The sequence below is a fragment of the Jatropha curcas genome, chromosome 6 (assembly GCF_041381405.1).
Source record: "Jatropha curcas cultivar XTBG-Jc1 chromosome 6, XTBG_Jcur_1.0, whole genome shotgun sequence".
Classification (NCBI taxonomy): Eukaryota; Viridiplantae; Streptophyta; class Magnoliopsida; order Malpighiales; family Euphorbiaceae; genus Jatropha; species Jatropha curcas.
The window spans coordinates 23,882,291-23,901,080 of NC_143156.1; the positions used below are offsets into that span (position 1 = coordinate 23,882,291).

Below are 18,790 nucleotides of genomic sequence, written 5' to 3' on the forward strand. Positions count from 1 at the left end.
AAAATATTGAGATTTATTTTTCATAATTATATGGGCTGAATATTGAAATTTATTCCGAGATAATAGATTCTAGCGTTTCAGGCTGACTACGGGCCTCGGGGCCTTAAGCTTACCTGGGCCCTAGTGCCTGTCCGGCCCATGGAATCGGGTCGTGACAGCAGTATTTATTTATGTAATAAAAAGATAATAATATATTAATGGAAACGAAAACATGAAAGATTATATTATATATATATTTGCCTTCATGTATTATATAGAAAGAATATTGGACACTCATTTTTTATTACAACCAAATTCGACAATAATTTTTTATATAGTTTTTAGTCAAAATGCTACTTTTATTATTTACGCTATAACATAGATGTATGTTCAGTAAAATTAGCTGTATTGATAGTTGTTACCTATTTTAGTAGCTTTTCATGAAATGCTAAAAACTCGGTAAAATTAACTGTTTTGGTAGTTGTTAGCTGCATTAGTAGTTTTTTATTAAACGCTAAAAAGCTAAACATTAAATGTGTTAACTTTTCATAAAATGCTACCTTAATCTCTAAAAGTTAGTATAAACATTATATTACCGAACACTATAAAAAAATAGCTGTTAGTAAAAATGCTAAAACTACTTGAAAAATTATTACCAAACACAGTCGTAATATAAAAGCATTAAAACCTGCTTCAAAAACTATTACCGAACACAACCACGATGTTTTTACTAGTGTGTAGAATAGTTTGAGGAAGTAAATTATGAAATATTAATCCTTTTAACTTGAAAATTACTAATACAGTTAAAATTTATGGAACATAACTCTATAACTCTGATTATCGAACCCGACTTGCATCACTGGTGTCACTGGTTAGGAACATTTGCAGTTATATTTGACACCTAGCAAGAAAAGTTAGTTTTATATATTTTTGAGGATAGCTCTTAATGTGAAATTATATTTTGTGTAATAAATAATACAGCCCAATATTAATTTGAATTGATATATCTGAAAACGTTAGATCAAAAATGAACAGTGAAGGAAAAAAAAGGGCGAAAAACTGCCAATCCAATAGTAGCAGTCGATGCTTGATTCGATATAAATGGTGGTGGATCCCATCAATAATTCCTCTGCTCAGTATCACACAGAATCAAAAATCTAGATCTACACTACAAAAACGCACGCACACAGTAAGTTCTCTACGAACCACGACAGCTGAAATTACAAAAAAAGGACAAACTAAATACTTAAAATTCCTCTACTCTCCTTCTCTTTCTCTGTTTTCGAATTCCGTGCTAAGAAATCACCCACATGTAACAATAATGTGACCGACGCTAATCTCGCCCTCACTGCGCGCATGTGCCACTCTCCTCCTCCTTCTCCTTCTCCTTCTCCACTTCACTTCTCTCTTTCTGTGTCTAAATATAGTTGCAGAGAATCAAGGACAGTTCTCGCCTAAGATCTCTCTCTATCTATCTGCTTTCTCTAACCGACAAAATACAAATATCAAATCGATCCATCAATGAAGGCCCATACCAAGGTCTCCAAGCCCGGGAATCCTCTCATTTCCTTTGAGCACAAGAGGTAACATATATATTAACCTAGCGCTATTTTACTATCTCTCGCCACGCGTCTTCGTCTAGAAGGATCTGTTAAGTTCCGGCTCATACTGTCCGTACATTTGCCGGATTTTAGTTGAAGTTCGCTATAAATTTGCTTTGATCTTGTCGAATTCGCCGCTTTTGTTTCTTTGAGTGTGTTCTTTTGTTTTTTGGTGGGAGATGATCGGCAGATAAGTGATTGTGTTTTTATTTTATTTTATTTTTTTTGTATTTTGATTAGCATTCGTTGCTGCTAGGCTCAGTTTAAGAACTAATGAGTGTGAAATGTAGTGCTATTTTTAAAGTTTGAGTTCGAGTTGAGGCAATGTTGATGAATATTTGAAGTGTAATCTGGGTTTTTAGTGGAAGTGGAATATGCTGTTTTCTAGTTTTAGCGGCTGATCTTTGAAGTAGAATTCCAGGTAGAAGGAGATTTTGCTACCATGCACTTTTTTTTTTTTTTTTTGTGAAGATTCGTGTATTGTTTCTATTATATTTGTCTGTTTGCTAATGATTCATTTGTCCTTAAGAACTTGAATGCTGTTCTATCGTGAATATGGTTGACTATGTTTTTATTGCTTTTTCTGTTTTTATGAACTTGTTGTGCTATTTGGGAGCGATTATGTTGTCATTAAGAAGATTGTGAATTTTAGGAATTAACTGATATTGGTGTGGACAGGGATGCCTATGGATTTGCAGTCAGACCACAGCATGTCCAAAGATACAGAGAATATGCTAGTATCTACAAGGTTTTCTTCTTTTTTATGTAGTTTTCCCTATTAAATTATCGATGTTGAATGTAGTTGCTAACACCATTTTTGTGATTGAAAGCCTATGAGGGGAAACAAAAAGGAAACCCTCATTTGAATTTCTTAGGTGTAGAGTAGCTGATATCCTAGCAGTAATAAGAATATAGAATAAATTCATTTCACTAGTCCATTAGCTGCACCAATGTTGATTGCATGAACTTTATTGTTTTATTGGATTATAATCTTGATTTATTTTTATACTACTTCATTTGGAAATCAAACCAAGATTTAAGAAAAAGAATTCCTGGTAAAATGATAACCTGTTGCGATGTACTCTTAATTTTAGGAGGAAGAGGAGGAAAGATCAGAGAGGTGGAATAGTTTCTTGGAACGGCAAGCAGAGTCTGCTCAATTGCCTGTAAATGGTTTGTCTTTAGAGGAGCATAAAAAGGCATTGCATACTGAAAAAACAGAGCAGGATGCTGGAAATGGTTTGGAGAAGGGTGTTGAAGGAGATGATTTAAGTATTGAGAATCCTGGTTCTGATGTTTTGACTGAAACTCACGCAGAAAATGAAGAGAAGCAGTCCACAGCCAGTAAAAAAATTCACAGGATCCAAATATGGACTGAAATTAGATCATCCCTTCGTGCCATTGAAGATATGATGAGCCTTCGTGTCAAAAAGAAGAGCAATCAACCAAAAGAGCCTCAAGAAACTAAAAAGGAACCTCCTTTTGAAGATGCTAAATCTGTGAAAGGATTATCTGAAGAGGACTCTGAGGATGAGTTTTACGATGTGGAAAGGTCAGATCCAGTTCAAGAAAGCCCTTCCAATGACAGTGTTGGCACCTCTGGCACAGGTGCTACTGCTGGTGATGCAGCCCCCTTAGATTCTTCTTCTCCCTGGAAAGAGGAACTGGATGTCCTTGTTCGTGGGGGTGTCCCGATGGCACTTAGGGGGGAGGTATGATTTATACTCATCTTTTCTTTTTCCCTTATTTCTTTGGCACATGAGCTTTACAAATGATTATGTTCACATTTCCAGCTCTGGCAAGCATTTGTCGGTGTCAGGGCACGTCGATCAGAGAATTATTACCAGGATCTGCTTGATTCAAAAACTAATTCAGGAAGTCATGTCGAACAGCAGCCAGGCAGTGATTCTAAGGATATAACTGCAGATGCTATATGTGTACCTGAGAAATGGAAAGGACAAATCGAGAAGGTTATTGTGATACTTACTCTTTCAATTTTAATGTGGGTCCTACTTTCATGTAGAATTGACAATGCAAGTTTCTCAACAATTGGTTTCAATTCAGGATTTGCCTCGGACATTTCCAGGTCATCCCGCTTTGGATGATAATGGTAGAAATGCTTTGAGGCGGTTGCTTACAGCATATGCTCGGCATAACCCCTCTGTTGGTTACTGTCAGGTACTTGAATGTTGAATTGCTTCCAATACTTGGTGAAACAAAGTACATTTTGATTTGGTGACTAGTTCTTATATAGTTGTTGGGTTGGACATGCATACAGGCAATGAATTTTTTTGCTGCCTTGCTACTACTTCTTATGCCCGAGGAAAATGCCTTCTGGTAAGTTTAGAAACTCTTTTGACTTTATCCATTTTAGCTGAGTGCTTCTCCGATCCTCTCTCATCTGAGGGAGCAATGAACTAGCGTAGAAGCTGTCCTAGATTTTTAGAGAATGTTTAGAATCATATTTCTCATTCCAGATTTCTTTTATGTACATGCTTCTGAATTTTGGTCAATTTTTCAGGACATTGATGGGCATTATTGATGATTATTTTGATGGCTATTATTCAGAGGAAATGATAGAGTCTCAGGTAGTACTTGCTATAATTCTGTTTCCTAACATATTAGTTTTTTGGTGTTTGTGTTTTTCTTTAAGATACGTAATGAGGTCTTGATGGGTAAGCTGTTGTCAATGGGTATTCTAATTTAGTGTTCCATGTTGTCAGGTTGACCAACTTGTTTTTGAGGAGTTGGCGCGCGAAAGATTTCCTAAATTGGGTTGGTTATTCTTTGTTGTTTGTCATATATTTTGCATTTATATAACTTTTGATTATATGAAGTTCTTTTGGTGATTTCTTATTTGGGCTAATTTCTGGTGCAGTAAATCATCTGGATTATCTGGGAGTGCAGGTTGCATGGGTTACAGGACCATGGTTCCTCTCAATTTTCATGAACATGCTTCCATGGGAAAGTGGTCAGGTTCTATGCTTTTATGATTTGCACTTGTCTAATGTTGTATGATAATGTTTACTAACAAAATATTGGCCATTTCTTCAATTCCTTGCATTCTCATTTTTGTAGCATTGTTAGTGTTACTGGTTATGAGCTTGCTATAATCTGACAGCATTCTCATTTTTCCTAGTTCTCCGAATCTGGGATGTGCTGCTTTTTGAAGGAAATCGCGTCATGCTATTTAGGACAGCACTTGCTTTGATGGAGTTATATGGTACTGGGTAAAAACTTCCGTTTTGTTTTGTGGCATTTGATCTTTCTCAATTTGCATATTCAGTGTTCTTTATGAAACTTAATTGACTTCAGCTTTCTGTAGGCCCTGCATTAGTCACCACTAAGGATGCTGGAGATGCAGTCACTTTGCTACAATCCCTGGCTGGCTCAACTTTTGATAGCAGCCAACTAGTGTTGACAGCTTGCATGGGTTATCAGAATGTACATGAAGCCAGATTACAAGAGTTGAGAAACAAGCATCGACCTGCTGTTATTGCTGCAGTTGAGGAAAGAACAAAAGGGCTTCAAGCTTGGAGGGATTCGCAGGGTCTGGCATCAAAGCTATACAATTTCAAGCATGATCCCAAATCAATGCTGATGGAGACAAAGCAGGCTAGTGGTGATCTATCTCGTTCAGAGTCTGGATCCACTAGTGCAGATGAAGTTCTTATAAGCTTGACAGGAGATGTGGAGATAGACAGTGTTCCGGATCTTCAAGATCAGGTACCTTCTCCCCCCACACTACACAGGCACACCCCCATCTTTTCTACCACAATCTTCTGTTTGAATTAGCAAGTTGCAAATGTTTAATGTGTATTATATCACATGCATGATTCTACATTGTAAAATGGGAATGCACAAGTATTTTGATTAATCCCCTGTTAAATTGTTCTGTCTCAAATTTACTTTTGCCATCATGCTTGTGGCTAACTCCGAGACTATGGACTTGATATTCCGTTTTTTTATTAATTAATACATGCAGGTAGTGTGGTTGAAGGTAGAATTGTGCAAGTTGCTGGAGGAGAAAAGATCTGCTGTACTCAGGTTTTTCATAATGATTATGTTTAAAACTTTTTTATAAACATAGGGCTTTACATGCTGCATGCCATACTGTGCTTTTTTTGTGCACTTTAGTTTTTGCTCTCACTGTTTAGATACTTAGTAAACTATGGGTAGAAGTGTGACTTGGAGATTGAGGTTTTTATTTGTGTGATGGAGGGAAATTTGGTTGATATTTGCATTAGTATTAACACTACGGAACACGGATATGAGTTTCCTTGTTTGGATCCGTTAGATTATTGGAACCACTTGGCCATTTTTATATTAAACGTTTATATTTTTGTAGAATAATGTCTTCACCCTGTTTATAAATGTCTGCTTTATGTGCTATACTGCTATGTTTGTTATCTTGCAGTTTCAGGAGGTTCTCTTCATTCCTTAAAAATTTTTAATCCTACATTCTTTATCCTCTCTGGATTGCCTACTTTCTCCAAGATTCTTGTGTATTCAGTTGACTAGGCACAGATTTCTATAACATATGAAAATAATAGTCACTTTTAACTGCCAATTTGAAGGATTGATTATTTCACTTCACTGAATGACTAAGTGGGTGGAATGGAGGAAAGCATTTGCATAACTTACTGTAATTAGTTTTGATTAATGCTTTTTGTATTATGCCCATGTTCTGAGCACTTGTAGCAGTACTGTAGTAGAGGAGAGCTTCTGCAAAGACTTCATCCCATGTTTTCTTTCCTTTCTGTTTTTTGGATTATTGAGGATTGCATTGATCTAGTAATGCCAAATTTAGAAAAATGTACCAATTCAGCGCATTGCAATTTTCCATTCTTAGTTCTAAAGAATTAATTCAATTTCTCTTCGTTTTTAATTGTGTACCACATGAGAGATTACAAGCTGTTTGAAAACAAAAGGATTCGAATTACAAACAGAAAAACAATGAGAGGCAAGTTTAGGTGAAGTATTTCTGCAAATATTAAGTTAACCATTTCCCCATAATGTAATAGTTCATTATGGGTTTGAAGAGAAGAGTGATTGAGGGGCCTATACATTATTCCTTTGTTTTAAATGTGGCATTTTTTTAAGTTACTTACCATGTAAGTTGCTTGATTCTCAAAGAAGGTGCAAGCAATTAACAAATTTGGCATGACCAAACTTTTGATCTTGTGCTATTTGATATCACAGTTGTGAAACTTATTGCCTTCCATTTTTGCATTATACTAGTAAATGGATTATCTGGAGTGCTATGTGATACAACAACTGTGAAAATCTCTTGGATTTTTGCTGAATTGTGTTTCCCCTCAATTTTGGAAAATCTGTTGTTGATTCATCGTTTCTGAGGTTTTGTGAGAAAGAAATGGGGAAGATTCTCTGGAGATGCCTATTTTTAATGGTTTGGGATGCCTGGGAATAAAGGAATACATGAATTTTTTAGGACCATTATCTGTCTGTGCGTTTACTTGAGCATCTTACCCCCTTCTCATTTTGGGGTTGGTTCTGCTTTTGTAGCTTTTTTATGTTGTTTGGTTGCTGATATCTTGTGGGACTGAGAGTCCTTTAGTTACTAAATATACCTTTTTTTTATGAAAAAAACTCTTTGGAGATAATATCTCCAAATAATATTGAAGCTTTCAATTGTGATTTCCTTTGGAAACAATAGTGGGAAATGGTCTTTATAAGGTAGCAGTCTCTTTTGGAAATAGAAAAGGTGATAGCAATTATATCTCTTGGTGGCATTATTTTTTGAAAAACTTATGTTTTGCATAGTCCTTTTATCTCTAGAGTAACAGTTAACATGTTATAGAGTTATTCTATTCTTTTTCTTTTTCCGCATATTATAGCAGTTATATTTTGCTGTTATTTAAAATTTCAGGGCAGAGGAGTTGGAGACTGCTCTGATGGAGATGGTCAAACAGGATAACCGGCGGCAATTGAGTGCTAGGGTATGTTGTACATAATTTTATTCTCCTCCACCTCTTTCCTTCTTGTTCGTGCAAATTTGATTTTTGGAATCCTTGGTTGGAAAGAGTCAAGGCTGGTGAGTTATAATCTTAAGGAAAGCTCCAGAAAATGCTTATTTTTTTCCCTTTTTGTGGCTACTTGAATGGGGGGGATTGAGAAGGTGGAAGAATTTTCACTGCACTGGTTATCAGTCCATTTTAGAGTGGCTTCTAGGCGTTTTAAGGAGATAAAATTTTGGAGGATGAAATTTAGAGGTTGTGAAGGGAAATGGAACCAAAAGTTTGACAAGCAAAGAGGTTTTTGACATGAAGCAAGGTTGGCATTGATCTGGAGGATTTTGACTCAGAAAGAATGTTAAGATTTTCTGGGAACCAAAATTTTCCTTTATTGATATTGTGGGAGATTTGTCTTGAAGCTTCCTTTTGAGTTTCTGCATCAAGGCCCTTTGCTGCTGTCTCTATCTAGCATCCAATTTAATTGGAGAGTGCTACTTTATTTTGTTAACTTTTCTAGTTGAGAGGGGGATATTTCTTACCCTTCTAATTGCATCTCTCCTTTTTCCTTAATAATATCATCTTTTAAATAATGATTCCTTAATGAAATCTTCTTTTAAGGTAATAACAGTTTAGTGGAAATGCTCCAAAGTTTGTCTATGTTGCTTGTTGCTGAGGACAGTTTTATGATCTTATATTCAGTTGCTATATGTTTTAGAAAATTGTGATTCCAATATGTGGTTAATAGGCTAATGCGTGCTAGCAAGCTAAGTTATATAATTATATGCTTTATTTATAATTTGTTTGTGATCTATAGGTTGAACAGTTAGAGCAAGAGGTTTCTGAGTTACGGAGGGGCCTTGCTGATAAGCAAGAGCAAGAAAATGCGATGCTCCAGGTTTCATCTTTTCTTTTTTTTCTTTTTTTTTCTTTTTTTTTTTTTTTTCCAATTGTTAGTTGCTTGGGAAAAGTTGTTTCTTCTCTCTGATTGCTCTTGGAAATTCTAACGTTTATTGCTTCTTATATAGGTTTTAATGCGGGTGGAGCAAGAGCAGAAGGTAACTGAAGATGCTCGTAGATATGCTGAGCAAGATGCTGCAGCACAGAGATATGCTGCTCAAGTTCTTCAGGTTTATAATTTACGATTCCAGTCTCCTAATTTAGAAAAAGGTTTATAAATTCTTGAAGGTATCTGTTCTGATGAGTCCTTTTTGCATCAGAAATGCATTTTGAATATGGCAAGTGTACTTTTTATACTTCCATATACTGTTTTTAATATGGCAAGTGTAAGAAATTAGGAACAGTGATGAATAATGCCATGACTTGATCTTGGGTGGTAATACACATGCTATGCATTATTTGTTAAAATGTCAAATTAAGGTTTAAGTTATATGTGTTCAGAGTAGAAACCATTTTTTTCCTTGCATATTAGTATAGAACTATAGACACAAAGCCCCATCTGATATTAATGAATTTACCTTGCACTTTAGATCAGTTACTCTCCTCAGAGCAGTGTTGGTTTTCTTCTATATGTCAATGTTTTCAGATGAATTTCTTCATTCTGATATTCTATTTTGTCTCGTGTTGTATCTTTTTCTTATTATCTTGTGTGTGCAGGAAAAGTATGAAGAAGCCATTGCATCGCTTGCTGAAATGGAGAAGAGAGTGGTTATGGCAGAATCAATGCTGGAGGCTACATTACAGTATCAATCTGGACAGCTTAAAGCACAGCCTTCACCTAGGTATGTAGTCAATATTATTGCTCATGCAAAAGAACTTTGTCATGCCTTGTACTGACAGGGATTTTATTTATTTGCATTCTTTTTATTGCATTTGTTCATATTTCTCTGGCTTTGAGTTTTAATTAAAAAAAATTGGACATTATTTTATGGTTGTCTCAGTTCTCATTTTATATTAATCTTTTCATATAATCCTTTTAAAAATTAGTTCCTACCATCAGCACCCTCATTTCAAGGAAAATTTTTTTGCATATTCACACATAAGAAGCCTTTTATTTTTCTCTTCAGATCTTCTCATCCAGATTCACCACGAAACAATCAAGAGCCTGGACAAGATGTGCCCCCAAGAAAAATTGGTTTGTTAGCTCGACCATTTGGACTTGGTTGGCGTGACAGAAACAAGGTATGTTTAATTTCTTGTTATTCAGTAGTAATGTATGATTATCCTAGAAAATAGGATCGACATTTTGGAATGATTAGCAGTTAGTACAGTAGGCATATTATTTACTTGGATTTATACCTCATCTGAACAGTCAAATGTGTTATTCACCTTATAAGTGCTAAGACTTGCTTGCATATTTGTCCAGACAATGTTTTTGATACTAGATACATTTATTGATTAAAAACATGAAAAAGAAGGTGTTAATAAATATGTTTATGTTGTCAAAATATAATAAATTGGTTTTGGTAGATTACACAATCATATTCATTTGCAAATGTAAATCCCACACATTTGGTACCTCTTTTGGCGTAATGGACACAGTTTTTGATGACATCTATGCTTCATTACATTCACAAATATGAACAATGTAATGCAACTATCATTAAACTCAAGTGCCTTTTCTAGTACCAAGCTTTATTACATCGCCATTTTAAATACTGAAAGCTGAGAGTTGCTTGATGTTTTTTCCAACGGAGTCATGTAATTAAAATCATATAACAGGCAAAACCTGCAAATGCTGAGGACACCAATGGCAGCAAGTCTTCCAATGAGGTACAGAGTCCAAGCACCGAGCAGAAGGATGCCAATGGCCTTTCAGTTCAAGATAAAGAGTAAGATAATTGCAGGTTTCCCTAATGGTACTGTATTCATCTTCAAATATTTAATGGTGTCCGTAGATATGTTTTTGTGTATCAGTGCAAGTTCAGGAGAGCTTAGGGGTAGTTATTTTTTGTATTCTTTTTATTGAGTTAATGATTTTTGAATCGGACAGACATTGTAGAGTTATATCCATTTATTGTTTGTTCATGAATCAGTAATAATAGTTGCATAGGGTTGAAGAGAATGTGAACTAGATATGAGATTCAGATAATGAAATAATTGTATAAATTTCCTTCTGTATCTTTTCAATTTTGAACTTTTGTCATTTAGCCTAAATTTTTCTATGAATAGTTAGATAAAAAATTCACTGCGACCAAACACTCAGGATCTACACACAATTGAAAAGAAACAAGGGATCAGACTGAAAACCATAATTTTTATATTTAGTACCAAAAAAAATACATTCAAGTTTAATTTTTCATTAATTGAAAATTTGACTTAATTCATTTGAACATTGTATTTATATTGTTAATTAGTATAATTCTATATATATAAAAAAAAGGATAATTGGCTAAAATACTCTTTAACTAATTTTTTGTAATTAAGAGAGTTTGATGGAGATATTTAAATAAAGGCAAAATTAGAATAAAAAAATTAATAAATACTATATTAATTTTCTAGAAGTGTTGTCAAAGTGGGGGCAAATAAAGGGTTAAAAAGTGTCAAAATTAACAGAGACTCCTCTTTTTTATGGATGTACTCTTCCACCACCTTGGATAGTAAGCTTGAGATGCTAAGCCATATGCCAGTGTTTCAGATGATGGAACTAGAGCATAAAGCTATACTTGCATCCAGACTGATTAGAATTCAATTTTTGCAATATATCATAGAATATATAGATAATATAAATATATATAGAAATCATTCATAAGGAATTAAATAATAATAATAATGGTTATACCAAGCAAAAGAGATGCTCTTTAAAAGCTTGACAAGTTTCTATATAGAAGACAACTAGATACAAAGCCCCAAGCTCAATTGTACAGTAAAAATAATTTGTAAAAGAGAGGCAAGAAGACCAAAGAAAATAATAATAATAATCAATATTAATGCCAAAAAAGAAAAATTAGGGTGAAAAAGAAAGGAAACAGAAGAATCTTCTATTGCAGAAAACACAGTTGGTCTTGGCAATATACCTGCTATCTTCAGTGACGCAAAATTCGAAGAACCTGTACTTTGGCATGCGCAACCAACAATCGCCTGCTACTAAACTTCAATCCAATGATCTTGGAATAATGAACATAAATCTGCTCCAATTTTATATCCTTTAATGCCACAACTTGCAGGGTGACAGCAATCTATCATTGGTTTCCAAGCAACAAACCTTCTTAGGTGACTGACTGTTCCTGATAAATGTTTCTCCTACTTGGCTACAAAATTCACTGTTCCCTTCTAGTTCTAGGAGTAGATGGACCTGTACGACAGACTTGTGCCTGGTTATCAGGAACATACTTTTGGGCAGCGAGATAAGTAAGGGCTGTGACAACATCAGCTATAAGGGGTCGCATATTAGGCTGTTCTTGAACACACATAGCAGCAACAGCAAGAGCTTGGTACAAGCCTCTCACTGGATATTGGCCTTGGAGCAAAGGGTCAGCCATCTGTGCAAACTTCCTTCTATCTTTGAACAAGGGCCTTGCCTGCAACTCAGGGGCAATACCAGCCAATATTCAGTTATCCAATTTTTTTATTTATTTACTCTCTCTGTTCCAAAAAGATTGTCACATTTCTTTTTCTACAAGAAAATGCAATTAATGTAGTGATAACTTATGTGTTTCCCTTTTCTACCCTTATTCACATAATAAATTAGCTCCAAATTTGTAGATGCAATTAAATGCAACTACACATAAAATGTGAATTTTTAAAAGGGTAAAATAGGAAAAAAAACTTTAAATAGAAGTGGACAATTATTTTGGGACTTCCCAAAATGGAATAATAGACAATCTTTATGGGAAGTAGGGAATATTTTTTAATTGTCCCTTCAAACCCCTCCCCCCTCCCAAAAACACAAAAAAAATAAAAAAATAAAAATTTGGATCCCAGTTCCACCGAACTAGATTCTCATAAGAAACAACATGCTCCATTTCTGGGATTTTGAACAGTTCACGGATTTGGTACAATTTCTTGTTTGGCTCAATAAAAATAAAATAAAATCAATGGATTTTTTAATTATCCTTCATCGACTGAAATCCCTTATCTTGAGTTTTTTAAGATACTACCATGACGAATAACCCTGGACCTATAAGTAACATTGAACTTAGCAATTCAAATTATATATTCAATAGGTTGCATCTACATGCTTTGGTAGTCTCCTAGAATTATAATGAGCCTGTACGTCAAATTTTTAGCTAACTTCAATAAGTAGGACCCTATAAGAATCTTGTGAGGATAAGAAGAATTACATTTAGTAGCAGAACTTTCAGTTCCAATAAAGTCACAATTCTACTACCTGAAATGGAGGACGAACGCTACAGTATACAAGTAAATGACCTTTTCCTCTAGAAGAATAGATCTATGCCAATACACCATTATCAGTGCTCATTTCCTGTTAAAAATGCCCAGCAATTTTCAAGTACTATATATTCAAATGCTATATATCTTTTCTATTCTAACCTTATCACAGTAGTTCTTAACCCCCTTTGTTTTTTCATTATAGAACCCTTGGTTTTATATTAATAATGAAGTTACTATTGGTGCACTTAGTAAGTTATAATTCTATCATTGACCTCTTGGCCAAAATGAGAGGTGATGCACAAGTTAAAGAAATAATATAAATTTAAAGCAGGCTGCAAGTGGTCATGCTTTAATTGCATTGGATTAATATATTTATTTAAATCAAGATTTTCTTTAAATATATATGAAGGATAGCTCTCTTACCCATGCGACCAGATTATGCTCCCCAGCAGCTCTAGAATTGTCAATAGCTTTCCTTCCGGTAATAATCTCAAGAAGAACAACGCCAAAGCTATATACATCTGATTTAATTGTAAGCTGACCTGTCATTGCATATTCAGGTGCACAATATCCATAGGTTCCCATCACTCTTGTGGACACGTGTGTTTTGTCTCCAACAGGACCCAATTTTGCCAAACCAAAATCAGACAGCTTCGGATGATAACCGTCACCTAGTAAAATGTTTGAGCATTTTAAATCACGATATATAACAGGGGGACTAGCTTTGTCGTGCAAGTACTCCAAGCCCTTTGCAGCACCAGCAGCTATCTTCATTCTTGTATTCCAGTCAAGTTGTTTTTTATCAGGTTGCAGGTCTGAAGTATACCATATACAAAAGATATAATCACTATAACACGTCAACCAATGTTACATGGAATTACATATAGCCATTGCAGTAATTAAATGAGCAAAAGAAATCTAGCACACAAGTCTTAAGGCCACAAGCATGATTGCTTACGCACCCTAACCCACCCCTCTCATGCAATGCTGAGAGGATAACATTAAAAAAAATTATCATCAGATGAGTTTGTATAAGTTTAAAAGTTTAAAGTACATTTAAGATATGAATAAAAAAATCCAGTGTCTAAGTAGTACAAGTAAACTTAAATGGTTCAAGCTCTTTTAATTAATTCATGCTTCCCCTTAACATGGAAATTTTTATCCTGGGATTTATAAATTCTGTCGCAACCTTTTCACTAACGTGTGGAAGGGACAAGGAACATGAACTTTTCATTGCCTAACAGCTATAAATCAAGAGTCAAGTACATACCATGTAAATGGTCTTCTAAAGATCCTAACGGCATAAATTCATAAACCAAAAGTCTCTGATCTCCATCAGCACAGTACCCAATCAAGTTAACAAGATTAGGATGGTGGAGTAGGCTCAACATTAATACTTCGACCAGGAATTCCCTGTTCCCTTGAAGCCCATTGCGATCAAGTTGCTTTATTGCTACAATCTACACCAAACCAAAGAACAATTTCAAGTCTTACCACAAAGCATAATAAGACCAAAGTGCAAAAGATTAAAAAGAAATCAAAAGCTAATTTAAAAAAATGAATGAGATACCCCACCGACAAAGGAGAGCAACCGAGCAGAACTTTGAACTAAAACAGGGAAAAAGAAGAAGAAGAAGTAGAAAACAAAACAAGATAAGCATACTCGATATTTTGTTCCAGTTAAAAGTGGGCATGGTTTTTGAGAGAGCAATTCACAAACATCCTCCTTAATTGATTTATGCACCTTATCAATCCACCATAATTCAATAAGGGTAATTTTACTCTTCCTAAAATCAATAAAAGAGAGAGAGAGAGAGAGAGAGAGAGAGAGAGAGAGAGAGAGAAACTAAGGGGCTGTTCAGTACCACTTCTGTTTTACCTTTTATATTTATTTTCCTCAAAGAAAAATAAAGCATAAAACATTTTATTTGGAGGCTGTCGTTCTGTTTTTCTTCTATACATTTCTCATAAGTGTTTTTAGAACAAAAAAAAAAAAAAAAAAAAAAAAAAGGAAATCTGAAACCACACAAAGAAGAATCCTCTTACTGTTTTTGTATGCTTACACTTACACCCAACCACCCCCTTCTCCTTCCCCTTCTTTGATACCTCAATTTCATCATATTCCTCTTCTCGATTTAACACCCTCTCTAAAGCACGCATGCAGCTGTACTCACCTGGATCTCTTCATTATTTACCCAAGTTTGCTATAAAAATGCATAAGTTCTTCATTTATTTTCCCAAAATCACTGAATTTGTTTGAAACTTCTCATCCTTGATTTATCTTGGTTTGGGTAGGCATGGCATGTAGAAGATTTGGTGATAGCTCACCATCAATCTATGGTGGTTTGTAGTAATCGACGTTGATATATTGTTTTGATGATAGTGGCTTGTTTTATGTTGTCAAATTTGGAAGCTATGGGTACTGTGAAAATTTGATTGCCATTATCGATTGTCATCATTGGCAGTGGAGATGAGATAAAAACAGTGTTTGGTAAAGAAACTATAAAGAGGAGAGAGGAAATAAAATTAGTTACTCAAAAACATAAAACCACAAGCAAAAAAGGTTTCTTTTTCTTAAAGGAACAAAAATAAAAAAAAACCTACTATAACATTGCATGTGTCCTAAGGTGTGGATATATCTCTTATTACCAGTTACCTCCCTTGTGAATCTAAACATTTTATCCATAGTCAACCATTTGGTAACAAACTATGTAATATCATCGGTCAAAAATACTCCAAGAAGCATGGTATATTGTGGGGAAAATGCTTTCTATGAAGTCAGAGACTGTTCTTGCAAGAATCCTGGCAGGCATATGGAAGAGAAGTTCTGATGTTCATTTTGGCATTCAAGAGTGCAAGATGTGGAGGAGGCGAGTATGGAGGTGAGAAACTGAATTGACTTCCAGTAAGTATGTCTCAAGGAGATAGAGAGCATGGTGCAAAATGGTACTCATGCTAGTGCCACAGTCACAACTCACAACAATGCTGCAGCTGCAACAGCTCAGTGGCAATGTTTTGGCACACTACTTATAGAGCTGATGGTAGTATGATGGAAGTAGTGATCAGATAGAGCAACTATTATACTGAAGCAATAATTGCAGTAGCAAATGAGATCGAGTTAGTGACAAGGGCAAACTACTATTGTTCTTAAGCAACAATTGCAATGGCAGACGAGGTAGCTGGCTATAACTCCAGAAGCTGAAATATGAATTTTGGACAAATAAGATTTATCTTGAGCAGTGCCTTGTGAGTAATATCAGCTTTGGTTTTCTTCAATTTAGTTCTTTGGGCCATCAAGTCATTTTTTATTTGTTCATCAATTTCATTATTTCTTTAGAAGCTTGCAAGCACATATGTTTTGTCTCCTAATACTAGAATATTTTGATTGTGTAGACAAAGGAGTGAAGGACCACCAAACACCCAAAAGCATATTCCATTTGAATATATATATATATATATATATATAGTCAGGAAAAGTCAACTGATTGTTACCCTCCTATCTCCCTTTGTATACACATTAAAAGTATGAGTCTTGGCTAGATAAGGTCTACTTTGTCTTGTAATTAACCCGTCTTTCTAATACTTCAATTTGGTTCTTCAGTTCATATATTTAATTGTTTACCTTTTAATTTGTTTAGAAAGCTGCACATACCATGTCTTTTGTACATGAGAAACATTTTGATTGAGCAGCCAAAGGACACCCAAAATCTAGAAGAATGTTTTGCAAGAAAATTTCAGGGTATAATTCATCACAGAGATACATAGAATAAATTAAATATATTTTGTGCCATATGAATTTGAATATTTTCTTGGAAAAGTAAAATCTGAAAAGTTCAACCAACCTGATTGGTACTCTCTAGTCTCCCTTTATATACACGGCCAAAACCACCTTCACCCAAAAGACAATCTGCTCTGAAATTTTTTGTTGCAGCAGCCAATTCACGAAATGTGAAAGTATGTGCTGCAATGTGATCAGAGGCTCCATCCTTTGCGATCTCCTTCTTTATATCCAGAGTCAATTGCTTTGTTTTATCTTAGTTAATGATCATTAAACAAAATTTGCAATTAATGATACCAATAAATGAATGTGGAAAGCAACAAATGGAACATGCATATACATCAGCAAAATTAAAAGCAGTCTAACAGCTGATGAAATTTTACCCCATCAGTAAGAGTTTTGAAAGAAAACAAGAATCAAAAACAACAAAAAAAACAAACATTCAAGAAATTTAAGCTTGGATTTTTCGGAAAACACAAGACAAGAATACAATCAATCTCCATTATTAATTTTGCATTGCTTCAATAAGCACCACTAATCATCCAGATTCCAGTAGTTATGGAACTATGAATACTACAACGAATTATAACATATTCTTTAAGGCAAGTTGACCTAAGAGGCCATAAATCAATCAATTACATAGAATATAAAGTAAATAAAACCCTTTACATTCATCATGACATGAATTAACCTATTTAAATAAATATGAATCGAAATAAAAGTTTTAGCTTCTAGAAGGTTTGGGTTTCAGATAGAAAGTCATTGAATAAGCTACCAACATAGAAAATCAAGAAATCTATAACAACTATAGTAATCAATAATTATTCAACCAACATGGACAAAATTAAATTTTTTTAAAAATCCAGCTGCATAAACTGATTGTATAGGTTTCTTGGATTTGACATAATAAGAAATGATGTGAAGTAACTTGACACTGGATGGATCCCTTAAAAGATAGAAATAATTATAAACCCAATCTAAAACTAAGGTATTTAAAGCTCAAAGAAACAAAAATCCCAGTAGCTGAATCAAGTTATATATACAGCAAAAGTTACATAACTTTCACAAGACTTTAGCATTCATTTAAAAACAAATACATTACCTTAAACTGATAATTAAACATGCATCAGGGAGGAAGAGTTCCTCAAATTATACCACTATGTTCATTCCAGATCAATTATTCTTCCAAACCCAGAAAATAATGACTTATAGAATTGTGAAAAAGACTCATTCCAATACATAAAACAAAAATTTACCAAATTACCAAAGAGAAACCAAATTGATACCATTCAAGGAGTAAAGACTAAATTTTTTACTCTAATATTATCTTTCAAAAATTGTTTTAACTTAAAATACCTGAAGATGATGGGATCTGATCATCAGGCCTCTTGAGCTTCTTCCTTCCGTTTTTGCTTGACTTCCCAGTACAGGGAAAACAGCCCATGACTTGTACTTCAATGAGTATCACTACAGAGAGACAAAGAAAGAGAAACCAAAAAGCAGACCAAGACTGCTTAAGAGAGAGAGTTAAATTGAGACAGAGGGCAAGCCTTGTGTATATCCTTTCACTTTATTTCGTTTTTTGCGGATGTACCCTCCTGTCTTCCAAAATTGTAAATCAAGGTTCAAAATTTCCATATTTCCCCTAATTTTCCTTTAAATTTTCTTGCATTCATTGTTCTACCTTTAAGATTCATTTATATATATATATATATATATATATATATATATAAAACGTATTTATGTCACAAATTTTAACTCACGTAAATACATACGATACCTGATCTTGCTTTGTACTTTCCTGTTTTGCGTCATCCTCGTCTCAATTCCCAGCAGGAAGAGAGTGAGAATGAAAATGGAAATTTCAGGTATTCTTTCTCCGTTGTTTTTTGAGATGATGAATTTTAGGTTTTCTTTATTTTACTTTATTTCCCTTTTGTTATATTAAATGCCAAATAATGATTATTTTTAATTGAAATTCAACTATATATTTAAATTATAGAAAAATGGTTATTTTAAAAAGTAAATCCATTCAATAATATAAACTGAAATATTAGTGAAACTATTCTTTTATTAGATTTGAACTCAATTTCACTCAAAAAAAAATTTAGGGAAGGATAAAAAGCTTTAACTATGACTAACTTTCGAATCGGAATAGATGGTCC

The 18,790-nt window shown here is 34.3% G+C and overlaps 2 protein-coding genes across 2 annotated transcripts; one reads left to right on the top strand and one right to left on the bottom strand.

Annotated features, from left to right (window-relative positions):
• The first annotated feature begins 1,190 nt into the window (after window positions 1-1,190).
• On the top strand, window positions 1,191-10,633 carry LOC105635168 (uncharacterized). Its single transcript, XM_012218176.4, has 18 exons — window positions 1,191-1,562; window positions 2,259-2,328; window positions 2,675-3,292; window positions 3,374-3,550; window positions 3,645-3,758; window positions 3,859-3,917; window positions 4,102-4,168; window positions 4,304-4,355; window positions 4,459-4,551; window positions 4,720-4,803; window positions 4,906-5,306; window positions 5,566-5,627; window positions 7,471-7,540; window positions 8,370-8,450; window positions 8,581-8,682; window positions 9,170-9,294; window positions 9,580-9,694; window positions 10,235-10,633. Exons 1-18 carry the CDS (start codon window positions 1,501-1,503, stop codon window positions 10,346-10,348), a joined length of 2,466 nt encoding a protein of 821 aa, XP_012073566.1. The 5' UTR covers window positions 1,191-1,500; the 3' UTR covers window positions 10,349-10,633.
• A 655-nt stretch (window positions 10,634-11,288) lies between these two features.
• On the bottom strand, window positions 11,289-18,496 carry LOC105635180 (serine/threonine-protein kinase PBL27). Its single transcript, XM_020679923.3, has 6 exons — window positions 18,406-18,496; window positions 17,982-18,092; window positions 16,690-16,880; window positions 14,118-14,307; window positions 13,271-13,662; window positions 11,289-12,033 (listed from the first exon to the last, which is right to left on the bottom strand). Exons 2-6 carry the CDS (start codon window positions 18,067-18,069, stop codon window positions 11,773-11,775), a joined length of 1,122 nt encoding a protein of 373 aa, XP_020535582.1. The 5' UTR covers window positions 18,070-18,092; window positions 18,406-18,496; the 3' UTR covers window positions 11,289-11,772.
• Between the last annotated feature and the right edge of the window lie 294 nt (window positions 18,497-18,790).

Bases quoted from the DNA above. Each gene is read 5' to 3' on its own strand.
- LOC105635168 (XM_012218176.4), top strand. From the start codon at position 1,501: ATGAAGGCCCATACCAAGGTCTCCAAGCCCGGGAATCCTCTCATTTCC. The intron at 4,804-4,905 runs GTACTGGGTAAA...AGCTTTCTGTAG, and splicing joins TGCTTTGATGGAGTTATATG to GCCCTGCATTAGTCACCACT. The intron at 8,451-8,580 runs GTTTCATCTTTT...CTTCTTATATAG, and splicing joins AAGAAAATGCGATGCTCCAG to GTTTTAATGCGGGTGGAGCA.
- LOC105635180 (XM_020679923.3), bottom strand. From the start codon at position 18,069: ATGGGCTGTTTTCCCTGTACTGGGAAGTCAAGCAAAAACGGAAGGAAG. The intron at 13,663-14,117 runs GTATGTACTTGA...GGTATACTTCAG, and splicing joins TTTAGAAGACCATTTACATG to ACCTGCAACCTGATAAAAAA. The intron at 12,034-13,270 runs GTAAGAGAGCTA...CCTGAGTTGCAG, and splicing joins AGCATAATCTGGTCGCATGG to GCAAGGCCCTTGTTCAAAGA.